General features: G+C 37.7%; 1 protein-coding gene across 1 annotated transcript in view; it reads left to right on the top strand.

Moving 5' to 3' along the window:
- Positions 1 to 26,998, top strand: part of LRP1B (LDL receptor related protein 1B) — a gene marked incomplete at both ends in the record, with an annotated part of 1,929,155 nt that overhangs the window by 1,330,360 nt on the left and 571,797 nt on the right. The window contains one exon of the mRNA XM_080928219.1: positions 10,423 to 10,572. Coding sequence (XP_080784345.1) covers positions 10,423 to 10,572 — 150 coding nt within the window. The remainder of the gene's footprint in view (positions 1 to 10,422; positions 10,573 to 26,998) is intronic.

Below are 26,998 nucleotides of genomic sequence, written 5' to 3'. Positions count from 1 at the left end.
TGATAGAGAACAAGGAGAGGACACATGGAACAGTTGGAGGGAGTGAAGGACATGGGAAAGAATATAAACATAATCTTAAAAACAATCTAAAATTAATGCAGAGATCTCTCTTGTAAGCTTTGTTAGATGTTCTCCAGTTGGAACATTACACAAATCAACAATGCAACGTCCTAACAAGAAATAGTGTTACAGTTTTACTCAGAATTCTTTCCTTTTAATGTTATTTTTATTTTACTTTACTTTATTTATTTCTATTTATTCACTTTACATTCTGCCCATTGTTCCCTGTTAACCACTCCCAAAATCTTTCCCAGATTCCTCCTTTCCCCTTCTCCTCAGAGCTGCTCCACTACCCCCTGCTGTGTCTATCTACCTTGGAGCATCAAGTCCCTGAGGGGCTAGGCACATCCTTTACCTATGAGACTAGACAAGGCACCTTAGATAGAAAAACATATTCCATGTATAGGCCAAAACATTTTGGATAGTTGGGTTGCAGTTTTCTGGGACCTACATGAAGACCAAGCTGCATATCTGCTATGTATGTGTGGGGGGGGATTCGTCCCAGCTTGGTGTATGCTCTTTGGCTGGCTATTCGATCTCTGGGAGTCTTAAGTGTCCTGGTTAGTTGACTCTGTTGGTCTTGCTTTGGCGTTTCTGTCCCCTTTGGAGTCTGCAATCATTCCCCAATTCTTCCATAAGAGTTTCCAAACGCCATCCACTGTTTGACTGTAAGTGTCTGCATCTGTCTGAGCCAGCCATTGGCTCAAGCCTTTAAGAGGACAGCTATGCTAGACTCCTGTCTGCAAACATCACAGAGTATCATTAATACTGTCATGCACTGGTGCTTGCCCATGGTCTCAATTGGGGCACTTATTGGTTGGTCATTCCCTCAGTCTCTGTTCCATGCCCCATCCCTGCATTTTCTGTAGACAGGAAAAACCTGAGGTCAAAAGTTTTGTGAGTGAGATTATGTCCCTATTGGTCTACTGGAGTTCTTTCCTTACTATATGAGGTTGCCTCTTCAGGTTCCATATCCCAATGCAGAGAGTTAGAGCTAAGACACCCCCATTGATTCATGGGTCTCTGTGATTTCCAGGAGATGCCCTCCCAACCCCATAATTTTTATATTTTCATTTACTATTATAACTACCTGGCCATCTCGGCTATCTCTTATTTTCCCTTATCCCTGAATTACCCAACTCCTCTCTCCATCCCCTTTCCCACCCAGTTCCCAGCCTCCATCAGACTCTTATGACTATTTTACTCCCAGTTTTAAGTGAGATTCAAGCTTCATCACTTGTGCCTTTCTTCTTGTCTAGTTTCTTTGGATCTGTGGAGTATAGCATGGGTACATTGTATTTATGGCTAAAATCTACTTATAAGTATACATCATACTTTATGTCCTTTGTGACTAGGTTACCTCACCCAGAATAATATTTTCAGGTTCCATCCATTTGCCTAAAAAAGATTCATGATGTTTATTTTTTTAAGCTGAATAGTATTTCATTGTGTGGATGTATCATGTTGTCTTTATCCATTCTTCAGTTAGTAAACATCTAGATTGTTTCTAGTTTCTCTGAAGAACTGCCAGACTGATTTCCAGAGTTTTTGTACCAGCTTGCAATCCACCTCTGCCCCTCCAAATTGAAGGAGTGTTTCTCATTTTTCACATCCTCTCCACCATCTGCTGTCACCTGAGTGTTTCTTCTTAGGCATTCTCACTGATGTAAGACAGAATCTCAGGGTTGTTTTGATTTGCATTTCCCTGATGACTAAGAATGTTGAACATTTCTTCAGGTGTTTGATACTCCTCCATTGAGAACTCTTTGTTTATCTCTGTATCCCATATTTAATAGGGTTATTTGATTCTTTGGAGTCTAACTTCTTGACTTCTTTGTATATATTGGATATTAGCCCTCTAATGGATGTAGTATTGGTAAAGATATTTGCCCAGTATGTTGGGTGCCTTTTTGTTCTATTAGCATTGATCCCAATGGAGGAGATAATCAAAAGAATGCTGGAGCTGAAGGGTTTTCTAACCACATGGGAAGAACAATACCAACCAACCAGACTCCCTAGAGCTCCCAGGGATGAAGCCACCAACCAAAAAGTACACATGGAGAGACTCATGGCTCCAGCCAAATATGTAACAGAGTATGGCATTGTAGGGTATCAACTGGAGAAGAGGCTCTTGGTCCAATGATGGCTCAATGGCACAATGTAGGGTGTGGAGGTGGGAGGAGTGGGTGTGTGGGTGGAGGAGTACCCTCATAAAAGCAGAGGGAGGGAATATGAGGTATGGGGTTTTTATAGGGGAAACTGGGAAAGCATATAATATTTGAAATTTAAATAAAAATATACATTAAAAATTAAACAAAACTACATCTACTTCTCTCCTGACATAGCACCACTGCTTCCCCATATAGAAATAATGCTTTACATTGGGGTCATAAAATCTTTTGCGTCAGAATTTTCATTGTGGGTTTCTTTTGTAGAATCCTTGACATTGCTTCATTTGTAATAAGTTTGTTCTTTGTTTAGTCTGTGTTGTGTTGAATAGCATGAAGATGTCTTCAATGTTTACAGTTCTCTGATTTATGATTAAGTTCCTATAAATATTCAAGTACAAGTTTTTATTTGTAAGAATTTGTTACTTTTCTCTGGAATAAATTCTCAAGTGTCCAATTGTTGAGTCCTTTGGAAATAACAGACTTGTGTTTTGTGTATTTGTTCCTTCTTATGTGTATATGTGTGTAGTATGTTCACATTTGTAGGCAGATGTTAGTAAATGTGTGTGTATGTGTGTAGTATGTTGCCATTTGTAGGTGGATGTAAGTGAATGGGTGTGTATATGTGTGTAGTATGTTTTCATTTGCAGGTGGATGTTAGTGAATGGGTGTGTGTATGTGTATAGTATGTTCACATTTGTAGGTAGATGTTAGTGAATGGGTGTGTGTATGTGTGTAGTATGTTCTTATTTGCAGGTGGATGTTAGTGAATGGGTGTGTGTATGTGTGTGTAGTATGTTTGCATTTGTAGGTGAACATTAGTGAATGGGTGTGTGCATGTGGAAGCTTGAAGTTGACATTGCTTATTTTCTTGGATCACTCTTCACTCCATTTACTCAGATAATGTCTCTTGTTGACAGTGCTCGGATTACAGGTATTAGTTACTTCTGCTCTGCTTTACCTGAGTTCTCAGGATAAGAATTCTCCTTCTCTTGCTTGTAGGGACAAAATTTATACAACTGAGTCATTTGCTCACACCTATATTGATTATAAAGTGATTCCTCATGGTTTTCCACAGTGGCTTTAGCATTTCATTCTGCCAGCTGTAGCATGTTAGTGATTAGCTCTTATCTTTCTCAATAGCTTTTAGTTCAGCCATTCTGATGGATAGGATTACTCCTTATAAACTGAATTTGAATTTCTTATGCTATTGAACATCTTCTCGTGTGCCCATTTGTCATCTGTGCATTGTCTTCTGTTAGAGTTTTGGCATGTTTTCTTGGCAATTACACTGTTGGACTCCATACTTATATTGTTGATAGCTGCCTATTATGGAGTATGTGGGTAACAAAAGCTACAGATCTAAGTATGGCACCATTTTCACAATGCAAAGTTGATAAATTTATGCTTTGTAATAGAAACCTATGCACAATTATGTAAACTAATCTTCAGTTTGTTTTCTGTTGTATTTGATACAGGGACCTAGCCTGGCTTTGAACATAATTCTCCTGCCTCATAATCCTTAGAACTGGGATTATATACAGTTGCTAGGATTCCCAATAAGGACAATCTATTCATAATAATTGAAAGTCATTTGAAATTACCAGAAATTACCAGAGAGATGGGTTCAAAGAATTTATATTTACTGTATATAAGCAAACACGAAACATGCTTATAGTGAATGCCTGACTTTAATGAGAGCTTTCCATGCACTAGGCACCATCATGTATATGCAGTGTGTATGTGTGTGTGTGTGTGTGTGTGTGTGTGTGTGTGTATTATTGTGCATCTGTATATGCATGTGAGTGAGTGTTATTCTTCACGAGGGTATTGTTTTTCAGGAGTAAGTTTTTGCTTTTTGAGACAAAGTCTTTCACTGGAGCTTACAGTCCATAAATTATACACTTGACTAGCTAGCCAGCAAGCACCAATCTGCAGCAGTATGCCTGTCCTCACTGTCCCAGCCATGAGACTACAAGCATGTCTCACAACACCTGCCTTTTAAAATGGCTTCTAGGGATGGCCCAGATCCTTACTCTCATGTGACTAATACTTTACCTTTCAAGCAATATTCCCTGCGCTGTGTGTCATGTATTTACTAGCTGACACTGAGGAAGTATTTTCATTCAAGGAACACCATTGAAACATTTTCCCTTATATTGTCATTATACAAGAGCAAACAGAGTCTAAAATAGAAACAATGCTTGGATTTTACCAGTACTTTCATTAAACGTAGCATTTCAAGTCTTCCACGGAGGTTAAAAGTAGTCTATAAAGACCCAATGGACAGATGGGTGGGCTTGTGTTGCTCTCATGAGGTCATCATGCCAGCTAGCATAGTTCAGGGCTAATAATTAGACATCTGTAATTTGATTATACCTGAGGTTCAGTGCTTCCTAATAGTGTTACCAATAGGATAACTCACAATCATGGAGGAGAGCTGCAAACTAAAATTTGGTATATGATAGAAAATGATAGAAATTTTTATCTCTCTAAAATCTTTTCATTAAAAATACCCTATCCTTTTAATACCTTCACATTTAAATTGTGATTCTTCATACACTGATTTAATTTTGTGTCTTTAAAAGAGAAAATGCATAAAGCACATAAATTGAACTACATATTTATAATTGTTACAGTACTTAAAAACACATGGTTAATGATAAAAGAAATAGTTAAATATGTTGCTTAGAAGTGTTTTTATATATCAATGTATGTATTATATCAGTTATATGAGAATAACATTGGTTGAAATGCCCAACAAAGGGGAGGGAAAAACTGTGAAGACCATATCCAGAGATTAGGCAAGGTGCCCCATTGAAAGATGGGGCGACCCACTCATTTTCAAATTTTTAACTCAGAATTGTCCCTGTCTAAAGGAAATACAAGGAGAAAATGTGGAGCAGAAATTAAAGGCAAGACCATTCAGAAACTGCCCCATCTGGAAATCCATCCCATACGCAAACTTTAAACCCAGACACTATTGCAGATGCCAAGAAGCACTTGCTGACAGTATCCTGATTTATCTGTCTTTTGAGAGTCTCTGCCAAAACCTTACAAATACAGAAGCAGATGCTCAAAGCCAGCCATTGGACTAAGCACAGGGACCCCAAGGAATGAGTTAGAAAAAGGATTAAAGGAGCTGAAAAAAATTGCTACTCCATAGGAAGAACAACAATATTAGCCAATTAGACACCCAAGAGCACCCAGGGACTAAACCACCAAAGAGTACACATGGAGGAACCTATGGCTCCAGCTACATATGTAGCATAGGATGGCATTATCTACCATCAAGTGGAAGAGAGACCCTTGGTCCAGTGAAGGCTCAATGCCCAGTATAGGAGAATGTCAGGGTAGTGAGATGGGAATGGGTCAGTTGGTAGGGGAGCACCCTCATAGAAGCAGGGGGAGGGGAGATGGATAGGGGTTTCCTGAATGGGAAATCATGAAAATGTAAATAAATAAAATATCCAATAAAAAATAAAAAAGAATTATTTCCAACTTCTCAATAGACAATCTAACCTATAAAAGTATCTCTTATTCACCAAATATAACTTTCATCTTGAAGGCTTACTATTGAATAAGATTGGCTTTTCTAATTTTTGCAGAATTCTGGCTGAATTCTGGCTAAATTCTGGCTGCCTGGTTCAAATAAACATTCATGGCTCAAACTCCTCTCCAAACTGATTTAAACTTACTTCTGATGACTTTTTACTGAATTGCTCTGCTTGGCCATACACTAACTGATAATCTTTTCTAATCTATTTTGCATTCTCTTGCTTGTTCTATCTTTAACTGCAAAATAACCCAGTAAAATTATCCCAATAAAACTGCCTTCTCTCCACACTAATTTCATAAACTCGACATAATTGAATGTAAGTACAGGATATCAACTGCACTCAACTGCATTCAACTAAATGCAGAGAAACCAACTGAATTCAACTCCACTCCTTCCCTGCACTAATCTTAAGACAAGAAAGCCTCTCTTTCTTGTCCTCATGAGAGTTGGGTGTATTCTATCTCTGACTCATTCTGTCAAGTTTTTATCTATTAAATACCTTTACTGCCACTAAATTCCTCTTCATTTTCAAACATGGCTGTATCCTTTACAAATTAATTTACCTTCACTGTTTAGAGTTAAAGGCATGCGCTAAAGGCATGTTTGTATTCCAGACAGTGGGATTAAACACATATAGCATGTCTTAATTCCAGCAGGTCATATAGGCCTAAATCTTTGGATTTGATTCCTTATTAAAGCAGCCATATTGCTGAATTAAATTTTCTCTATACTAAAAGCCAAAAGGGCCTCAACAGATGCCCAACAAACTTTAAGACCACAGATGTCATTCCAGAGTACTATATCCAGCAAATATTTCAGTCACTATAAATGGAGAAAAATAGGTATTTCAAAAAATCAAATTTAAACAATATCTGTCCACAAAGCCAGCCATACAAAAGGTACCAGAAGAAAAACTCAAGTTCTAAAGAGTTACATTCATGAAAGCACAGTTAATAAATAATCTTATTATATTAAAGCATGCATATTAATAAGGCTGAAGTGTTTGTAAACCTACTTACATCAGTATTTGTAAAACAGACTTTACTAATTTCATTATATTTTTGTCCATGCACAATATTTTTAAAAGGGTATAGGCTTTTCATACTGTGTTTTCACTGTGGAGGTCAGAGGACTTTATGGAGTCAATTTCTCTCTTTACCTTCTTGTAGATACCAAACTCAAATCAGTCATATAAGGCAAGTGCTGTTACTGACTGAGTTGTCTCTTTAACTCTTTCCACATGTATTAAATTCATAACAGAACTTAAAACAGACTTAAATTCTATTTTATAAGTAAATAAATGAACACATTTAGCATTCACACATTTGATGAATATACTTAACTACTTAACAAGTAGAAAGATATATGGATTGTCTTGGTGGCATTAACATGATATATAGACAGATCAGGAAAAAAACTTTTGTAAATTTGAAAGCCACTAATATGTGTAAAATCTATGTAAAAATTTAAACTATATAAGTAGACATAGAGTGAATCACTTCTTTTCCTCCTATTTGTCATATTGTTTGAATATAAATAATGTATTTTTAAAATTCCATTATTTTGGACATTGTGATTTATAACTTTTATTTTATTATTGTATGTATAAGTACAAATGAAGGTGTGAGTGCATATGCAATTTTGTTCAGGTGTTTCCAGTCCAGAAGTCCATCATAGGTATAGACCTCCTGTTTATTGGCACAGGATCTCTCACTTGTCTATAGATGATCAATAAGTATAGCCTGCCCATATATCTACCTTTTTTGGCCTTTACATTACTGAGGTTAAAAGTAAATATCACTACCCTGGTCTTTTTACCTGGTTTCTGGTTATTACATTGAGGTCCTTTGCCAAGGACCAGCCTCAGGACTGGAGCGATATCTCAGTCATTAAAGGCTAGGCTCACAACTTAGAAACTTAGCTGGGTGAGATCTTACCTTGCCATTACCATTCCCTAAATCTCCTACCTCATATCTTTCTGACAACCTGGGTCATAATGTAGCTGCCTATGTCCCTTTAGATTTGTGAAGATACTTATAGGATTCATATTGCATCCTTACATTTTGCATTGTTGGGAAATGGCATATCATTGAACTTATATTTTCACCGTTCTTTCCCACAGCCTTAAGGGATGTCCTGAAGATCACAATTTTCTATAATTTTGCTGAGATATAGACATGCATTCGCTTCACAGACTCATCTGTTTCTGATTATCATGGGGTCATTAATCTTGTCAGAAAGAATATTCCTCAAAGGAGGAACATGAAACATGGACATTAGTATAAAAGCAAACCAGATGCCCACAGAAACCATCAATACTCATGAAGGCCCAGGACCTGCTGCCTCCTTTCCAGAGACTGGAAACATGTCATGCTGTCCTTTACACATGACTAAGCAGTCCTACACTTTTAATTTCACTATTTAAGAGACCTAAAGAGAAGGTTTCAAGTTTGAGGTTATTATGGGATGCATAGCAAGACATTATCAAAATAAAACCAGTAGGTCAGTTGGTAGTGCTAAGGAGTACCTCAGGATAGAGCACTTGTCCAACAGGTATGAATTGATAATTCAGCCTAAACAACTACAAGAGAAATAAACACAAATGTAATTAATAATAAAGTGGTCATTTGTGAGTATGCCTCACTTTCAGGAAAAAAAATCACTTTCAGGTACCTTACAGTTTTTATAATATATTACTTAGATGTACTTTTCCATTAACAGATTAACTTTTCGGCATACCATACCATCAGGTGATAGTGACAGAGTCTGTTTTCTGAGTTCATGAACTGCCCAGAAGCAGAGACTGCATATTATATACTAGAATCCAGTGGCCCAACTGTCACTTCATTTTCTGCTAAATTCCACATTATACATTACCTATTAGAGAGACTGCCAAATATGCAGTAGCTGAGAAAGTGGTTCAGTAATTATGGGTTAATTTAGAGTTGTGTGTGTTCAATAAGAAAGCTCACTCTCTCTCCAAAAAAATATTAAAGAAACTAAAACAAATACATTCTCTAAGAAAGGCCAGACAGCACTATTGATCTCAAACTTCCAGGTGAAAGAAAATAATAGATTTGTCTATCAATGCTAGACTAAAACTAATAGTGTAGATGCAATCCTTTTACGACTAGTGGAGATGGCTCACAAATCTGACTCTGATTTTTTTTGCCGCCAAAGCCAAGACAGAAATATGATCAGTTAAAATTTTATATTTCCCATATATAGCTTTTTCTGGCACATGGCCCTGAAAGAAATGTGTCTCATGGGTACATAGATAAAGAGGTCACAATAAGATGTACTGCCTTCAGATACTACATCTTAGGAAGTCTAACAGAAGATTTCCTGTGTATACTTGTAACAGTTCTCTCCTTCAAACCAAGGGCAGAATGCCAACATCAAGTTCTACTGAGAGGTCTCCAGGTCTGAAGCAGTCATCAAAAACTGCAGTTCTCTACTCATTTGGATTGACTGTCAGATACAATTTAGAATCCTCAAGGACATAGACAAACTAAACATTTTAGAAAGGATTCTCTATAAATCTACACATTTAATTAATGTGTTGTATTACTTTAACATCAGTAGACAGCTAAGTTGGAGGCAAATGTTGCCAACTATAAAAGTTTCATCATGTTCCCAGGCTTCTACTAGACAAGGCATATTTAGGTGGCATAAAGCGTGTAGACTCTATTAAACACACTAGGTAAAAATTTTCATCCTAATCTATCATACCTGACCATGTTTTCATTCATTCATTCACTCATTTATTTGTTTATATCAACATCATTACTATATTATCTGTTGTTGTTCTAATTTTCTTAGTAGTTATTAAAAATTACCTGACGTAGCCAACAGAAACAATGTCTAAAATCTATAACCACAATCCCTGTTGTGTTGCATTGTGCTTTTGCTAGTAAACCTTTCCTTCTTCTCCTGAAATAAAGACAATCCACATGTAAAATGCCATGCACGTGAGCTGAGTGGTTCTTGGTGGGTGGAATGGTACCTTAGTGCCTCTTTGACCTTTGACTCGCTGGACTGAAGGCATGTCCCAGGGAAATCTCACCCTCGTATTTCACTTGAACTCCTGTCAGTCCCTTATATCTTCTCTTTCTCTGTCTCCTGATTCTTTCCTCTTGGTCATCATTCTGTTGTCTGCTTGCTTTGGAAGGACGGTTTGTGTTCTGTTTATACTCTTGGTAAATCTCAGGAACAATTTGCCACCACATCTAAACATCTACATATAAGCTTCTGCACAACGGGTTTGATGACCAGCTTGGATGCACAGAGACATTGTTTCTCTGTCAATTGTGATTGTCTGGAACACACTAGCAGTTAGAAATGACTGTGTTGAGAACACAGATTCCTTAGCTCTGTGGGTATTAGTTTCCTTATCTGTAAAATGGGGCTGACAAGCTTACTTCTATCAGTAGCTACTGTGAAGTTTCCTGTAAAAGTCTCAATCCTCTCAGCTCAATAAGACACCATTTATCTAACTTCCTATTAGCCAAGTCTTATTTTACAAAACCAAAATGTGAACTTTTAACCTGTTTTCCATTTCAATAAAGAGATAGTAAGTGAATATTGCAGTTTGACTGACTGTTACTGTCTTTAAATTCTTTAATTTAATTACAGGTCTATCAATAGACTATGCAGAGAATAAGCTTTATTGGATCAGTTCTGGAAATGGAACCATAAACCGATGCAACCTAGATGGTGGTAATTTAGAAGTAATAGAGTCAATGAAGGAAGAATTAACAAAAGCTACAGCCTTAACCATCATGGGTAAGTGCAGTGATTCTGTAGCGAAGCTGAATCATATTGATTAGGAGTTGATTAATTATTACCTATTAAAATCCTAGCAAAGGCACTTTGCCATTGGCACCAAAGACACGTTCAGGCTGAGAATCTCTGTGATTTCTTAAAATGTTTTTTTAACTTTACAAAACACACCTTTATAATTATTCAGATTAGACACTTCCTGCTGGATTATCACTTCTCAATTTTGTATGGATTGCACATGACTCTTTCCTGGCCTCTGTTTTGCATGTTTGCCAGTATAGTCAAAACTGGCTTGTTTTTCAAATATGGGCATGGTAACAGTGTCATGTGAGCAATGATGGGGACCATACTCTCTACCCTGAAGCCTTTCATCTTATGAGCAGATTCTAATGATCGAGTCTCATTTCGGTCCTTTTTGATCAGTATAATGGAGGATTTAGAAAGTTAGGGGGATGCATGCTTGCAGTAAAACAAATAACCAACTCTGCTGGGTTGTTGTTATCAACTAAGTTTTGAAATCAAGTTTTTCTGTTAAAGAGAACTTCATGTAAGTGGTAACCTGTGAGAGGTGGTCCATAGAGAAGTGTTGTTTGGTGAGGAATTTGTTTTGTGGAGGGATCTATGTGGTCAGCCTGAGAGCCTGAATTTTCCATGTATCCATGTTTTGTTACAAGAAATGAAAAATAAGATCCATATTGTAGTTTCCAACACTACAATTTGTCAAAGAACACAGCAAAGCCTTATATATACCATTCAAAGAAACTCATCCTGAATATGGATTGTTTTATATTTATATCATTAGCAAATGAGGCCTTCAAATTACAAAAATTCTCCTTCCTATAGTATTTCTAGAGATTCTCCTGTTAATAAATAATTCATAATATAAGGTTGGTTGCTTTTGCTTAGTTTTGACAATGATTTTTAATGAGTACATGCAAAAGCAATAGGATACAGTTTATCGAAGGTGAAATATTTTAAAATTTCTTTTCTATGCAACCACTATATTTTAATAGCATTATTTCCTGTCATGAAAACTGCATGAATAAAAGCCAGCTGAGATATACATACATTTTTTTTCTGGCACATAGAGCACTGAGGAAGGCTCTGACTTCCAACCTATCCTGGGCCACATAGTATATTTGAGAACAGCATATGCTACTTACCTAGTGAGCTTGAGATAGAGTTTGCTATAATGAGAATTTTTTTTCACATAAAAAAGAAACTAAATGACAATTTGTGAAATTTTAAATATAGAAGTAGAAGTTGTTCAAAACACAAGTGTTTCTCTTTCTTGTAAAGTGGGCAAGAGGAAATTCTTTACACTTATCATTGAATGACGTTTTATATGGGCTTGTGTGTATATGTGTGTGTGCACAAAACCAGGAAGCGGTGAGAATAAACAACCTCTTCTGATTGACTTAGGCAACATAGATGAGACTTCGGGGACCTCAATGCCAGGCAATTCATTGTCATCACTTTAAAAAATATAAACAACTACAACAACAAAATATCAGGATAATTTGCAGTTTTCCAGGCAACAACCATTCAATTGTAGGTGAACTGTAAAGCTTAACCTGTGACTACACAGAAAGTGCTTTACAATATTCATGTGCTCATGAGTTTGGGTTCTGTAGCTAAAAAGTGTAAAATACAGTGCAGTTACTGACCAAGGCAGCATAGAGGTCAGCAGGCTAAAATGTACTTCGACAGCTCCCCTAAAAGTGGGTAAAGATCTTGGGAAGGAAGAGTCTGGGATAATCAATTTGGGGATTTTGGATGTGGTTTGTCTCTGTAACAAAAGTTGGGGGAGGTCTGCCTTAACAGACAGCAAAAAGGTCACCAGGTAATTAACCCACTCTCAGACTGCTGGGCAGGAAAACAGGTACTTCATCTCCTCCATTGAGAAGGAACCTCTCTGTGTTTAACATTCCTCCTTTCACTAGTGATCTGAGGTCACAAGGATCTTTGGTGCCCCAATAGGCTTTTCTTTTTCTTTTTTAAATACTTTTTTAACGGGATATTCTATTTATTTACATTTCAAATGCTATTCCTTTTCTAGGGTCTCCCTCTAGAAATTACCTATCCCTTCCTGCCTCCCCTACTTCTATGAGGGTGCTCCCCCACCCACATACCCACTCACTCCCACCTCCGGGCTTGGTATTCTCCTACACTGGAGCATTGAGCCTTCCCAGGACAAAGCCTCACTTAGGCTTTCCAAGCTGCCAGTGTAATACCAGCCACCTGGTTTCAGTGACTTTCTTCTGGTATCATTCTCTACCTTACCTTTTGGTGCTATTGTTTCTTCTCAATTATTTCTTGAACTTGAGATTTTCAAAACTAGAATTTTCTCAAGGTAAGACCTTTATACCTATAAGCAAAGAATCTCTTTTTTTAAAAAAAATCACTGATTTGTTATTTCCTGCCATTTGGAAATTTCTTATAACATTTATAGAAATATAACGCTAGTCAACTTTAGTGTTCTTTTAATCAGATGACTAATATAAACATCTTAAAGGAATTAGTTCTTATTTGGGATCTTGGTTTCAAAGATGTACTTTATTTGGGGCTGGCTACATTAATTCTAAACTGGTACTAGCAACAATCACCTCATGGCAAAAAGAAACAGCAGCAGAATAAAACCAGCTTCTAAGAACATGCACCCACTGAGCACCCTGGGTGAGCCAAGGGTGATGGTTCACTGTTTCTTTCTGAGCTATTCAGATTGTGATTCTATCAGTGAATTAACTTGTTCATTATGTGAGAGTTTTCAAGATCCAATCCCTACTGGAAAATCCAGGACAGAAATGCCCAGGAACTGTGTTAGGCTAATCTTCCAGATATTTAACTCATTCTGTTTGTAAGAACATGCTCCAAAGAACTCAGTGTCAGCATTATTGTTACTATGTATGCATAGACATGTAACAGACATACATGTATGCCCAAACTTACACACAGACATACTCAAATCACATATACACATACAGACACCTGAATGCCATCCAACTTGATAGGAAAACTACCTCACGCCTTTCAGGGTTAACAGTCTCTGTTTGCACATAGACAAGCATACAAACTATATTCAATGGCTTAACAGTGGAAATAAATAGTTGTTATTTAGGATAATTTTGTTTGCTTGGTTTTGCGAGATAATGTCTCAGTTAAGATTGACCTCCAACTTACTCTGACCTTGGGCTCTTGATCCTCCTCCAGCTATGCCCACAGTCTAGCATATCAACAGGGTTCTACAGGATGGGTCTGTGCCATGATTTATATGACTCAGCAGTGTTGAATCAACAGTACTTTCAGGTGTGCTTTTGCATATGTTAAACCTAAGGTAAAGTCAAATAGAAAATTTAAAAAGTCTCAGAATTATCATCCAGCTTGTCTTCATAACTTAATTACTTCATAATTTAGAAAATTAATCCAAGCTGCCAAATAATATTTAGGAAACCAATAAGTGTGAGGAAATATTAAAAAGCCATAACAGTTCAAAAATTGAATTTTCTTACTCCCCCAATATATGTCTTTATACTGTATACTGCATATAACATAGTAACATGTATTATAAACCATGGATCTTTAGGTAAATTAAAGACTTTAGTAGCTTCCAGTTCTTTTATTGACACTACTGACCCATTTCTGAGTAGTAATCCATTGCAAAACATCTAGAACTTTACACTGTGGATGTAAACTGAAAACACATAACAAAGTTTCTATTTGGGAAAATGGGAGTTAATAGTTTTGTTCCCTAACAACTTGGAAGGTATGTTTGAATGATCAAAAGCCTTAAATTATGTCAGCACTATAGATCCTCTCAGGAGACGGCAAAAACTAAAATCCTTTAATAAAAATGGCTTTGTATTTATGTTCCTCCCTGACCCTATAGCTTGATTAAGATCAGTTGAACAAGACCAATTCATATATCTACAACCAGCACACTAACCAATTATAGAAGCTCATGTTCTAAAATGTAAAGCGATACCTAAACGTAAGTGGGTGGGAATCTCTAATTTCCCAATAAGCTCTGGTCTCACATTCTGGACAGGCTTCCTCTACTTCCTCAGAGCCTGTACTCTTCCAGTTTAACAAAGAAAATAACATAGGCATGTGTGGCTGCCTACTGAGGATGAATTCTGTAGCCAAAAGAAAGTTAGAAAGAAGATAAAAACAGTTGAAGAATTGTTCTTCCTATGGTTCATCCTCTATTACTTTGAGTGTTTAAACAGAAATGTCTTCAGTGATAATGAATCTGCATATTCTGAGAAAAAAGATGCAGTCTTACTTCAGACACATGTATACAAACTCACACTAATTCCCCAACGTGCAGCAAACAGCAAATATCTAAATTTAAAAGTGCTTCTCCTCAAACTGCGATGAAAATGCCTTCATGCTGTTTGTTACCCATTTTAGATTTTCAGACCTACAACCTGAAACCAGTGGGGTTTCTCGGCTTAACTTAGAACAATGTACACAAATAAACTGGAGAGAGATTGGAAATGTTGAATATCTGATACTGCCCAGATCACTTCAAAGCCACTCTATGAATGGACTGCAAAACAGTGTGACATTTGATCAGTATGTAGACGAAGCTTTTAAGAATTTTCACCAACGGCTTCATATATTTTTTTATCAGATGTAGAGGTTAAGACTGAGAGTTCTCAGTTGCTAAACTTCTTTTCCTATAGACATGAGGATGAAATAGAGGGGGCCAAAGCCATGCCTGGCACCTGCCTGCAAACCAACCTATTCTGGCTAATGGGAACCAAATCAGTAAAAGACACCATTTCTGAGAAGGGATGACAGATCCTGAGGAATATACTTGAGGTTGACTCTGGCCTCTGTGTGCACATACATAAGAATGGAACTATACATGTGCATGCAAGCAAACACACAAACACACACACACACATTATAATGGATAGTAATTGGGTTGAATTGTAATTTTTCTTTGAGTCCAGACAAGACTTACTGACTCCATTTTAATAAACAGACTGTATCAGAAGTGCTGATTTATGACTCTGAGACAGGGGGAAACTGTATGAGGCTTTTTCTTTGCCTTCTCTCTTGGAGTGCTTACTTTGACAAAAACAGGCTACCTGCTATGTGAATAACCAACACATCTTGGGGAGAAGAGTACAAAGATAGAAATAAATGTTCAGCCACAGCTCTGTTTGTTATACATCTTGAAAAAGTTCTAGACTGGTCAGAAACTCAGGAGTTTAAGGTATAAATCAACAGCCTTAAGGCAGCCTTGAATGGAATCTGCTAACAAGGACCTTCCACAGAGCCTTTTCCAAATCCCTGGTTCAAGAGAACATAGACAATCAGAAGCATTTACTGTGTTAAGTTGCTAATCTTCAAGAAAATTTGTTACACAGCAATTAATTAACTCATTTGGGTGTAACTCTGCCCAGAGCATTCATTTCGTTGTGAACAGATTGAAATGCCTAATGAAATCAGGCAGGATACCAGTATGTCAGGATAACAAAGCCAAATATTATCTCCATAATAGTAAACAAAAACTGAGCCTAGGCTTCAATATATGGGCTTGCTTAGGAAAGAGCAAATATCCTTTGTAAGATCACATACTTCTTTATTTTATCATACAAATATTATGCCCTTGTAGAAGACATTTTCAATTTTAAAGGTGAATACTACAGACATTTATTTAAGATTTCACAGCTTTAAAATATTAGCAAAGATCACTTGCTTTTACAGAGAGAATTTCTTATGTACTACAGGGAAGCATCACAGGTCAATAAGAAGCTGATGGTGTATTGTCAAAAGGCAGCAAGTTATTGGATGGAAGTTCTGAGAGGGAGTAAGGAACGCTAGGATAATCAGGAGTGGGAACAGATTTGGCCCAACTCTGAAGAGACAGACACAGAAAACTGAGGAGAGGTGACCGGCAATTTGGCACACATAGAGTAGAATAAATGGGTCAGTTATGTTATGAGCTCATTGATGAACAAGGCCAGGATTATGGCCTAGACAACTATTCATAAATAATTAAGTCTCAGGGTCAGTATTTCAGGAAGTGTGGAGGGGGTGGAAAAGTTACACATTTTTAGGAAAATATCATTCCAGTATTTATACTATGAGGGCTGTCAGTGACATGACATGAAATTGTCAATCCCGGGTATTTAGTTAGTTAATTGCACCTAAACTAGACCTGATATTTTGCCTGAGGCATATGCTGATGGTGACAAAGTCTGCCTCTTTTTGAAGTAACTGACAGTTGCCAAGCTCCTACTTCTAATAGCAATGGTTGTTGTAAGTTACTACATGTTTTTTCACTTCTCCAACAACTCTGTATTATTACTTAATTCATGTGCCATCTGCTGATGTATATGGAGAGAAGAAGACTAACGTCATAATGTTTGCCCAGTGATGCAAAAGGAAGATGATAAATTGGTAATGAATGTATTGGTTAACGTTTGGGTTTGTAGAGTCCAGAGCAAAAAGAGGAAGTATTCATGGCAGAAATGAAAATTTATGTACCTCTGAGGGCTTACCACAGACAGTGACTTCTGGGGAAAAACAGAAAGCAATAGTATGCAATGAATACACAAGTGCCCTTTCAACTGACTAGAACTGCTTAAGTCATTTTACAGTTTTATGCTCCAAAGCTTTTGGATAATTCTTAAATAACTCTTTCCAGATGGCCGTGTTAGCTCTATTATCTGAATTCTGCCATTGAGATGCAGGCTTGTCTGTGCTTCCGTTGTCCTCCAGCGAGCAGGGAGTTTACTTGCTCAGATGTGATTTATAATTTGTGTACAGTGATTGGTTGAGGAAACTGTTAACAGTTTTGAAGCTCTGTCCATTTGATGACTAAACTTCAAAGTCTTCGGATTTCTAAGGACAACCTGGTCAGCTTTCTGGCTCTAGACTAACCTGCCAGTTCCGTACCAGACTTAGCAAGAACAATGGTTGCTGTCTTCAAGTATCAACAGGATAGCTAGAAGCTGTATTCCATGCTGGCCGCTGTTATTCTTATTTTCTCTGTTTTAACCAAACATATCAATATCTTATTTGCTTCTGAGTGTCTAACTTAGTAGGCTGTCTTTCTTATTCCAATATTATATCTATGTTGGGTTTATTATTATTTTATTTATTTACATTTAAATGTCTCCCTTTCCTGTCTTTCCTCCATGAAGCTACCACTCCCTATCCTTTTTCTTTTGTCTCTAAGAGCTTACCCCCACCCACCCACTCCCACCTCACCTGTCTAGCATCCCCATCTCTGGGGCATCAAGCCTCCTTGAGACCAAGCGCCTACCCTCCCACTGATGAAGATGAGGCCATTCTCTGCTACATATGTAGCTGGATCCATGGGCCAGCGTATGTGTACCCTTTGGTTTATGGTTTAGTTCCTGGGAGCTCTGAGGGGTCTGGTAAGTTGATTCTATTGTTCTTCCTATGTGGTTACAATCCCCTTCTGCTCTTTCGGCCCTTCATCTAATTCTTTCACTGGATTGCCTGGTCTCAATCCAACGCTTACTTGTGAGTATTTGCATCTGTCTTATTCAGGTGCTGGCAGAGCTTCTCAGAGGTCAACCACACCAGACTCCTGTCTGAGAACACAGCTGACATCAGCAATAGTGGGGTTTTGGTGTCTATGGATGGGATAGATCCCAAGCTGGGGAGGAATCTGAATGGCCTTTTATTCAATACCTGTTATTTTTTTGTTTTGTTTTGTTTTTTTTTTTTTTTTTTTTTTTTTTTTTTTTTTTTTTTTTTTTTTTTTTTTTTGTCCCTGTATGTTCTTTAGACAGAAACAATTCTGGGTTAAAATTTTTGTCATGGGTGGGTGGCCCCATTCTTCAACTGGGGGCCATGTCTATCTACCATGTCTATCTATAAAGGTGGTCTCTGCAGATTCAATCTCCCTGCTGTTGGGTATTTCAGCTAATGTTATCCTCATTGGTCCTAAGAGCCTCTAGCATCTCTGGTGTCTGGGACTTTCTAGTGGTTCTCCTGTTTTCCACTCTCCACTGTTACGTATTTACATTCATTCTCTCAGCTCTCTGTACTTTTCTATTGTCTCCTACCATAGGTGATCCTGCTCCCCCTTTTCCCGCTTCCCTCCCCTCTCCCATCTAGCACTTGCTAATAAAAAGTTCTATCACAAACATCATTCTTACAGTGGTCACCTTGCCACAAACTATGAACTCCTAGGAAAACAGCTTCAATGGGGAAGTATCTACTTTAGATTGGCCTGAGGGCATGTCTGCTACGTTTGTCTTGATTATTATTTAATGTAAGCAGTCCCAACCCAAGTTAGGTAGCAACAATCTCTGTGCCTGGAGTTCTGAGCTATAAAAGTGGGGGGAAGAGGCAGAATACCATAAAGCAGACATTAGTACTCTCTGCTCTTGAGTGTATATTTGAGGCTACTATCTTAGCTAGTATTTCTCTTGTGATGAAATACCATGACCAATGACCAAGTTCGAAAGAAAAGGGTGGATCTGACCAATACTTGTATATCAACTTTTGTTATCTAAAGAAGCCAGAACAAAAACTCAAACAGGGCAGAACCCTGGAGGCAGGAACTAATGCATACTAGCTTGTTCTTCATGTCTTTTATTATAAAACAAAGGAATTAAGATGAAGAAATTTCTTGACATCCCTTTTTTCACAGAAAATCTGCAGATACCCCAGATCCTTTACTTTCAAGGAAAAGAACAAAGAGCAGTTTTTCTCTGATCCTCAAATGTGTGTGTGTGTGTGTGTGTGTGTGTGTGTGTGTGTGTGTGTATTGGTGGGTGGGTGTATTATTGCCAAAATTTAAATAATATGACTTGCAGCAACCTTTTTTTTTTCTTTTGTTGTTTGTTTTCTCATAAGGATGCAAATTAGTTCTTCTTATCTCAAATGTAGTAAGAAAACATTCAGTCATGTGGACTATTTTCTCTCCTTGTACTTTCATGTGGTTTCTGGGGATTGCGTTAATGTCATTAGGCTTTCAGAGAAAGTATTCTCTATGGGTTGAACCATCTAACCAGCTCCAGGATAATCCTTGAAAACAACTTAAATTTGATATAACTGTCCACTTGGTTAAAACTCTCCAACAGCCCTCTAGTGGCCAAGGATAAAATCATATCTGCATGGATCTCATCCAGTTTCTCTCTTGGTTTTTCTTGCCCCTTGATTTTAGAAGCTCCTTAGTAAATCCAGTTAACAAATATCGATTGTCTAACTTCTATGTATCTGTCATTATTTTAGGTGCATAGGGATCCACATGAACAAAAATGAAGTTGGCCCTACTGATATATAGACTCTAATAGAGTGAATCGATAATGCACATAATAATATTAATTTTATATAATTGATAATTGCTATGAACATATTAAAATAATGATTAGAATTTGTTGAAGTTAATAGGAGTACTCAGAAAAGGAAAATTTGTTTTACACTAAATGTAAGTGGCATTGGCCGAAGAGTGTGGAACATGGCATATCTTAAATCTCATGCTCTAAATTGGAAAGCACTTTCTGGAGCATTTTTAAAATTTTACTTATTTAAATATTTTATTCTTTAAATCTTTTTTTACAGTCCAGTTTTCATCCCCCTCCTGATCTCTGCCCTGACTGCACCCCATCTCATACCTCCTCCCTCCCCAGCTGTTTCCAAAAGAATGTCCCCACCGACCACCCCCATCTCACTAGGCCTCCCCACTCCCTAGGGCTTCAAGTCTCTCAAGGGTTAGGTGCATTGTCTCTCACTGAGGCCAGAGCAGGCAGTCCTCTGCTATATATGTATTGAGGGCCTCATATCAGCTGGTGTATGCTGCGTAGTTGGTGGCTCAGTGTCTGAGTGATCTCAGGCGTCCAGGTCATTTGAGACACCTGGTCCTCCCATGAGACTGCCTGGTCCTTCTCATTTTATTCCAGGTTTTCTTCAATTCAAGACAGGAGTTCCCAGCTTCTGTCCATTGGTTGAGTATGAGTATCTGCATCTAACTCTTTCAGACACTTATTGGGCCTCTCAGAGAGCAGCCATGCTAGGCTGCTCCTGTTTCTCAAGTACATTACAGCATCAGTAACAGTGTCAGGGCCCCAGACCTCCCCTTGAGATGAATCCCAATTTGTACCTGTCACTGGACGTCCTTTTTTCCAGGCTCTTCTTCATTTTTGTCCCTGCAGATCCTTCAGTCAGGAACAATTCTGAGTCAGAGCTTTTGACTATGGGATGCAACCCTATCTCTTCCCTTGACGTCCTGTTCCTCCACTGGAGGTGGGCTCTACAATTTCTCAGTCCCCACTGTAAATCACTCCATTCTAGCCCCCCTTCGACTCCTGAGAGTTTTTCACCTCCCAGGTCTCTGGTACATTCTAGAGACACCTCCACAACCTCCTACCTCCTAGAATTGCCTGTTTACATTGTTTCTGCTGGCCCTCAGGGCTTAGTCCTGCCCCTCCCCATATCTAATCATTTCTCTCTTCCCCTTTCTATCCTTTCTCCCACTCAGATCCCTCCTGCCCTCTGCCCTATGACTGCTTTCTTCTTCCTCCCAAGTGGGACTAAGGCATCTTCTCTTGGGTCTTTTAGCTTGTTAACCTTCTTGAATACTGTGGATTATGTCCTGGGTATTCTGTACTTTGTTGGATGATATCCACTTATTAGTGAGTACATACCATGCAGGTTCTTTTGTGTCTGAGTTCCTCACTCTAGATAATAACTTCTGTTCCATCAATCTGTCTGCAGACCTCAGGATATCCTCATTCTTAAAAGCTGAGTAGTATTCCATTGTATAAATAAACTACATTTTCTATATCCATTCTTGTGGGAAATCTGGGTTGATTCCAGCTTCTGACTATCATAAGAAAGGCTCTTATGAACATAATGGAACTAGTGTTCATGTGGCATTGTGGGGCATCTTTTAGGTAAGTGCAAGAGAGTGGTATAGCTGAGTCTTCAGGTAGATCTATTTCCAATTTTCCCTGTAAACTCCAGATTGATTTCCAGAGTAGTTGTACCAGTATGTAATCCCACCAGCAATGGAGAAATGTCCTCTTTCTCCACATCCTTTCCAACATGTGTTATTACCTGAGCTTTCAGTCTTAGCAATTTTGATTGGTTTGAGGAAGAATGCCAGGGTCATTTAAATTTTCATTTTCCTGATAACTAAGGACTTTGAACATTTTGTTTAGTGCTTCTCAGACCTTCGAGATTCCACTGTTTTGAATTCACTGTTTAGTTTTATACTCCATTTTTGATTGGGTTATTTGTGTTTTTGGTGGTTAGTTTCTTGGGTTCTTTATATATTATGTATATTAGGCCTTTATCTGATATGGGGTTAGTGAACATTTTTTCCTCAGTCAGTAGGTTGCTGATTTATGCTATTGTCCATGTGCTTTGTCTTACAGAAGCTTTCCTGTTTTATGAGGTTCTTTTTATCAATTGTTTATCTTAAGAGTCAGAGCCAAGGAGATCTGTTTAGGAAATTGACCCCTGTGCCAATGAGTTCAAGGCTCTTCTCAATTTTTTCTTTTATTAGATTCAGTGTATCTGGTTTTATGTTGAGGTCCTTGATCCACATGCACTTGATCCTTATGGAAGGTGACAAATATGTATATATTTTCAATTTTTTCCATATACTCTGTCAGTTAGACCAGCACCATTTATTGAATATGCTTCTTTTTTTCCATTGTATATTTTTGGCTTTTTTATCAAACATCAAGTGTCTGTAAGTGTGTTGTTATATTTCTATGTCTTTAATTCTATTCAATTGATCTGCCTGTCTGAATCTGTACCAATACTATGCTATTACAATTACATTTATATGTACTTTAGTACATATGTATTATAGTACTAAGTACTAATATATATTAATACTGTGATTACACTGTAATATAGCTTGAGATCAGGGATGGTGATACCCCAAAACATTTTTTAAGTTTCATAACAATGTATTTCCAGTACTAGGCAAAGAAGGTAATAAGGTTACAGAAAAACAGAGGAAACTTTGCTATATTTTTCATAGTCTGTTTGATGATGACATTCTTATGATTTGGCTGGTATAAGCTAATGTTCTCTTAATATTTTTTAAATATTTTTCATGAAAGTATATTTGGCCAGAAAGAGGTGAGTAATATGCATACATCATGGTGAACAGATGGCCCAAGGTAGGGTGGCTTCAGCTTAATAATCACAATATTTTAAGAAGTCAACCAGTCTTTTATAATCCCCAAAGCAAGTGTGGCTCTTTCTGAAAATCTAGTTTATACTTATGTGTTCCTATTTCCTCCACAATTTGTTGAGCATTCAGGCTTATGAGGATGGAATGGGAGTATATGGAATCTCAATCTTGATCCACCATTTTTCAAATAGGCAATTCTGGGTTCTTATGATATTGTTGAGTCTATTGTAGTTCTCTTTAGTAAACAATCTTCAGGAGTGAGTATTTGAAAGGCTAGAAAGAAGCTAGGCAGTAGCAGAGTTAGTAATGAAAAATGACAAAGCAGCCATAAGACTAGAGGAGAAGAAAACATGTAGAGGGTACATGGTCTGGGTGGCAGTCTGCTGGTCATGGATGTCCTTCAGGAGGTCTTGTTTTCCTTGGGGGTGGTGTCTCCTCTGTTTCCCCTGTCTTTGATCTGACAGTGAGTGGTGGGCCATCTTTTTGGTCAGTAGCATGTTGTGAGATATTTCTAGTGAATCCCAGATAAACCTAGTCTGGAACTGTGAGAAAACACAAACAAACTCCTTCTGGTTGTAAGGATGGAGTTTGGTCCCCTCCATTCCCTGCCACAGAATCTGAAGAGAGACCCAGGATCTTAGCCACATCCCCTGATCAGGGTGCCCAAATCTCCTCACTTCTCTTCTAATATCTGTAAGACTTCCAGCATTCCAAGCCAGACCAGAGCTCCATAAAATTCTGTTTGTTCGAGCTCTGCTTCATCCTCTGGCTGACTTACAGTCGATGAAAACACACCAAGCAATGCATATCCCAACACACCAGAAAAACAAGATTTTGACTTAAAATCATACCTTATGCTGATGGTAGAGGGCGTTAAGAAGCACATGAATAACTCCCTTAAAGAAAAAAACAGGAGAGAACACACACACACACACACACACACACACACACACACACACACTCACTCACTCACACACACACACAAAACAAGCACAAGCCCTTATAGAAACATAGGAAAACACAAGAAAGAAACAGATGAAGGAATTGAACAAAACCATCCAGAATCTAAAAATGAAAATGGAAACAATAAAGAAAACACAAAAAGAGACAACCCTGGAGATAGGAACACTAAGAAAGAGGTAAGGAATCATAGATGCAAGAATCACCAACAGAATACAAGAGATGAAAGAGAGAATCTCGGGGGCAGAAGATACCATAGATAGCACTGATATAAGAGTCAGAGAAAATGTAAAAAATTAAAATCTCCTAACCAAAACCATCCAGGAAATCCAGGGCACAATGAGAAAACAAAACCTAAGGATAATAAATGTAGAAGAGAGCAAAGACTCCCCACTGAAATGCCCAGAAAAAATACCTTCAACAAAGTTATAGAGGAAAGCTTCCCTAACCCAAAGAAAGAGATATCCATGAACATACAAGAAGCCTATAGAACTTCAAATTGACTGGACCAGTAAAGAAATTCCTTCTGACACATAATAAGTCAAAACACCAAATGTTCAAAACAAAGAAAGTATACTAAAAGGAGTAAGGGAAAAAGGAAAAGTAATCACATCAGACTTCACAGAAACTATGAAAGCTAGAAGATCCTGGACAGATGTCATACAGACTCTAAGAGAACACAAATGCCAGCCCAGATTACTATATCCAGAAAAACTCTCAGTTAACATAGATGGAAAAAACAGGATATTCCAAGACAAGACCAAATTTACTCAATATCTGTCCACAAATCCAACTCCACAAAGCATAATACAAAGCATAATAATACATGAAAAGCTCCAACACAAGGAGAGAAAATACACACTAGGAAAGGAAGAAAATAATCCTCTTGCAACAAAATCAAAAGAAGAAATGCTCACAAACATATTTCTACCTCTAACAACAAAAGCCACAGGTAACAACAATCATTATTTTTTAATATCTCTCAACAACAATGAACTCAATACCCCAATAAAAAGAGCTAGACTATCAGACTGGATACATAAACAGGACCCAGCATTTTGCAGCATACAGGAAACTCATCTGAACAACAAAGACAGGCACTACCTTAGAGTAAAAGGTTGGAAAAAAACCTTCCAAAAAAATGGTCCAAAGAAACAGGATGGAGTAGCCATCCTATTATCAAATGACATAAATTTTCAACCAGAAATCATCAAAGAAAGATAAGGCAGGAAACTTCTGACTCATCAAAGTTAAAATCTATCCAGGTAAACTCTCAATATTGAAGATTTATGCTCCAAATACAAGAGCACCCACATTCATAAAAGAAACTCTACTAAAGTTCAAAGCATATACGACACCACACACAATAATAGTGGGAGACTTCAAAACAACATTCTCATCAATGGACAGATCATGGAATTAGAAACTGAACAGAGAGACAGTGAAACTAACAAAAGTTATGAAGTAAATGGATTTAAGAGGCATCTATATAATATTTCATCCTAAAACAAAAGGACATAACTTTATCTCAGCACCTCACACACCTTCTCCAAAATTGACCATATAGTCAGTCAGAAAACAGGCCTCAACTGATACAAGAACATCAAAATAACCCCATGCATCTTATCAGATCAACATGGACTAAGGCTAGTCTTCAAAAACAAAAACAACAAAAACCCACATACACATGGAAGATGGACAATGCTCTACTCAGCAATAGCTTGGTCAAGAAATAAAGAAAGAAATCAAAGACTCTTTAGCATTTAATGAAAATGAAGGCACAGCATACCCAAGCTTATGGGACACAATGACAGTGCTAAGAAGAAAACTCATAGCTCTGAGTACATCCAAAAAGAAACTGGAGAGCATACACTAACAGCTTGATAGTACACCTGAAAGCTCTAGAACAAGAAGAAGCAGATAAACACAAGAGGAGTAGACAGTAGGAAATATTCAAACCCAGAGCTGCTGTCAACCAAATGAAATAAAAAGAACTATACAAAGAGTCAACTAAACCAAGAGCTGGTTCTTTGAGAAAATCACCGAGATTGATTAACCCTTAGCTAGGCCAATGAGAGGACACATATAGAGTATCCAAAATTAACAAAACCAGAACAAACTGAATAAACTCAAAAAAATCATCTGATCCTATTCCAAAAACCTATACTCAACAAAACTGGGAAATCTAGAGGAAATGGACAAATTTCTAGACAGATATCAGGTACCAAAATTAAATCAGGGTCAGATAAATCATCTAAACAGCATCATGTCCTCTAAGAAAATAGAAGCAGTCATCAAAAGCCTCCCAACCACCTTCCCCCCGCAAAAAATAAATAAATAAAACTCCAGACCAGATTGGTTTAGTGTAGAATTCTATCAGACCTTCATAGAAGACCTAATACCAACACTCTCCAAATTGTTCCACAAAATAGAAACAGAGGGAACACTACCCAACTCATTCTTCAAAGCCGCAATTATACTCATTCCTAAACCACACAATGACCCTACAAAGTAAACGAACTTCAGACCACTTTAAGCAAACCAAAAGGAAAAAACACATGATCATCTCTTTAGATGCTAAGAAAGCATTTGAAAAACATTCAATACCCCATCATGTTAAAAGACTTGGAAAGATCAGGAATTCAAGGTCCATACTTAAATATAGTAAAAGCAATATACAGTAAATCAGTAGCCAACAGCAAACTAAATGTTAAGAAACTTGAAGCAATCACACTAAAATCAGGGACTAGACAAGGCTGTCCTCTCTCTCTCTCTCTCTCTTTCTCTCTCTCTCTCTCTCTCTCTCTCTCTCTCTCTCTCTGTCTTTCTCTCTCTTTCTCTCTCTCTCTCTCTCTCTCTCTCTCTCTCTCTCTCTCTCTCTCTCTCTCTCTCTGTCTCTCTCTCTCTACCTATTCAATATATAAGAAGGCCCATTTTCTCATTGTATGGAAATGCTGAATGGAAGAGGAGGTTGAGAGAGAGCATATATATTTATAGAGACAATGGGACAGAGAGGGGGAATGAGATTGGCGAAAAGGGGATAACAACAAAATTGTAAATACAGAGAATATCCAATAAAAAAGAAATAAAAAATAAACAAACATCAACACCAAGTGACATGATAGCCATGCCATGGAAATGATGTGTATTCCTTCTAAAACAGTATGGGTCACCGGCTGACAAAGCCAGGTTTCTCATATAAACCAAACTCCATCGGCAATCTTCATTCTGAAGGAGAGACTATCAATACTAGGCAACTTTGTACTTTGAGGACATTTAAAACATCTTCAGATATGCTGGCAAGCACTCTTCAAGTGCACAAAT

The sequence above is a fragment of the Micromys minutus genome (assembly GCF_963924665.1).
Source record: "Micromys minutus genome assembly, chromosome: 13".
NCBI lineage: Eukaryota > Metazoa > Chordata > Mammalia > Rodentia > Muridae > Micromys > Micromys minutus.
Note: the sequence above shows the minus strand (reverse complement) of the source record. Positions and strands in the feature narration are given on the sequence as shown.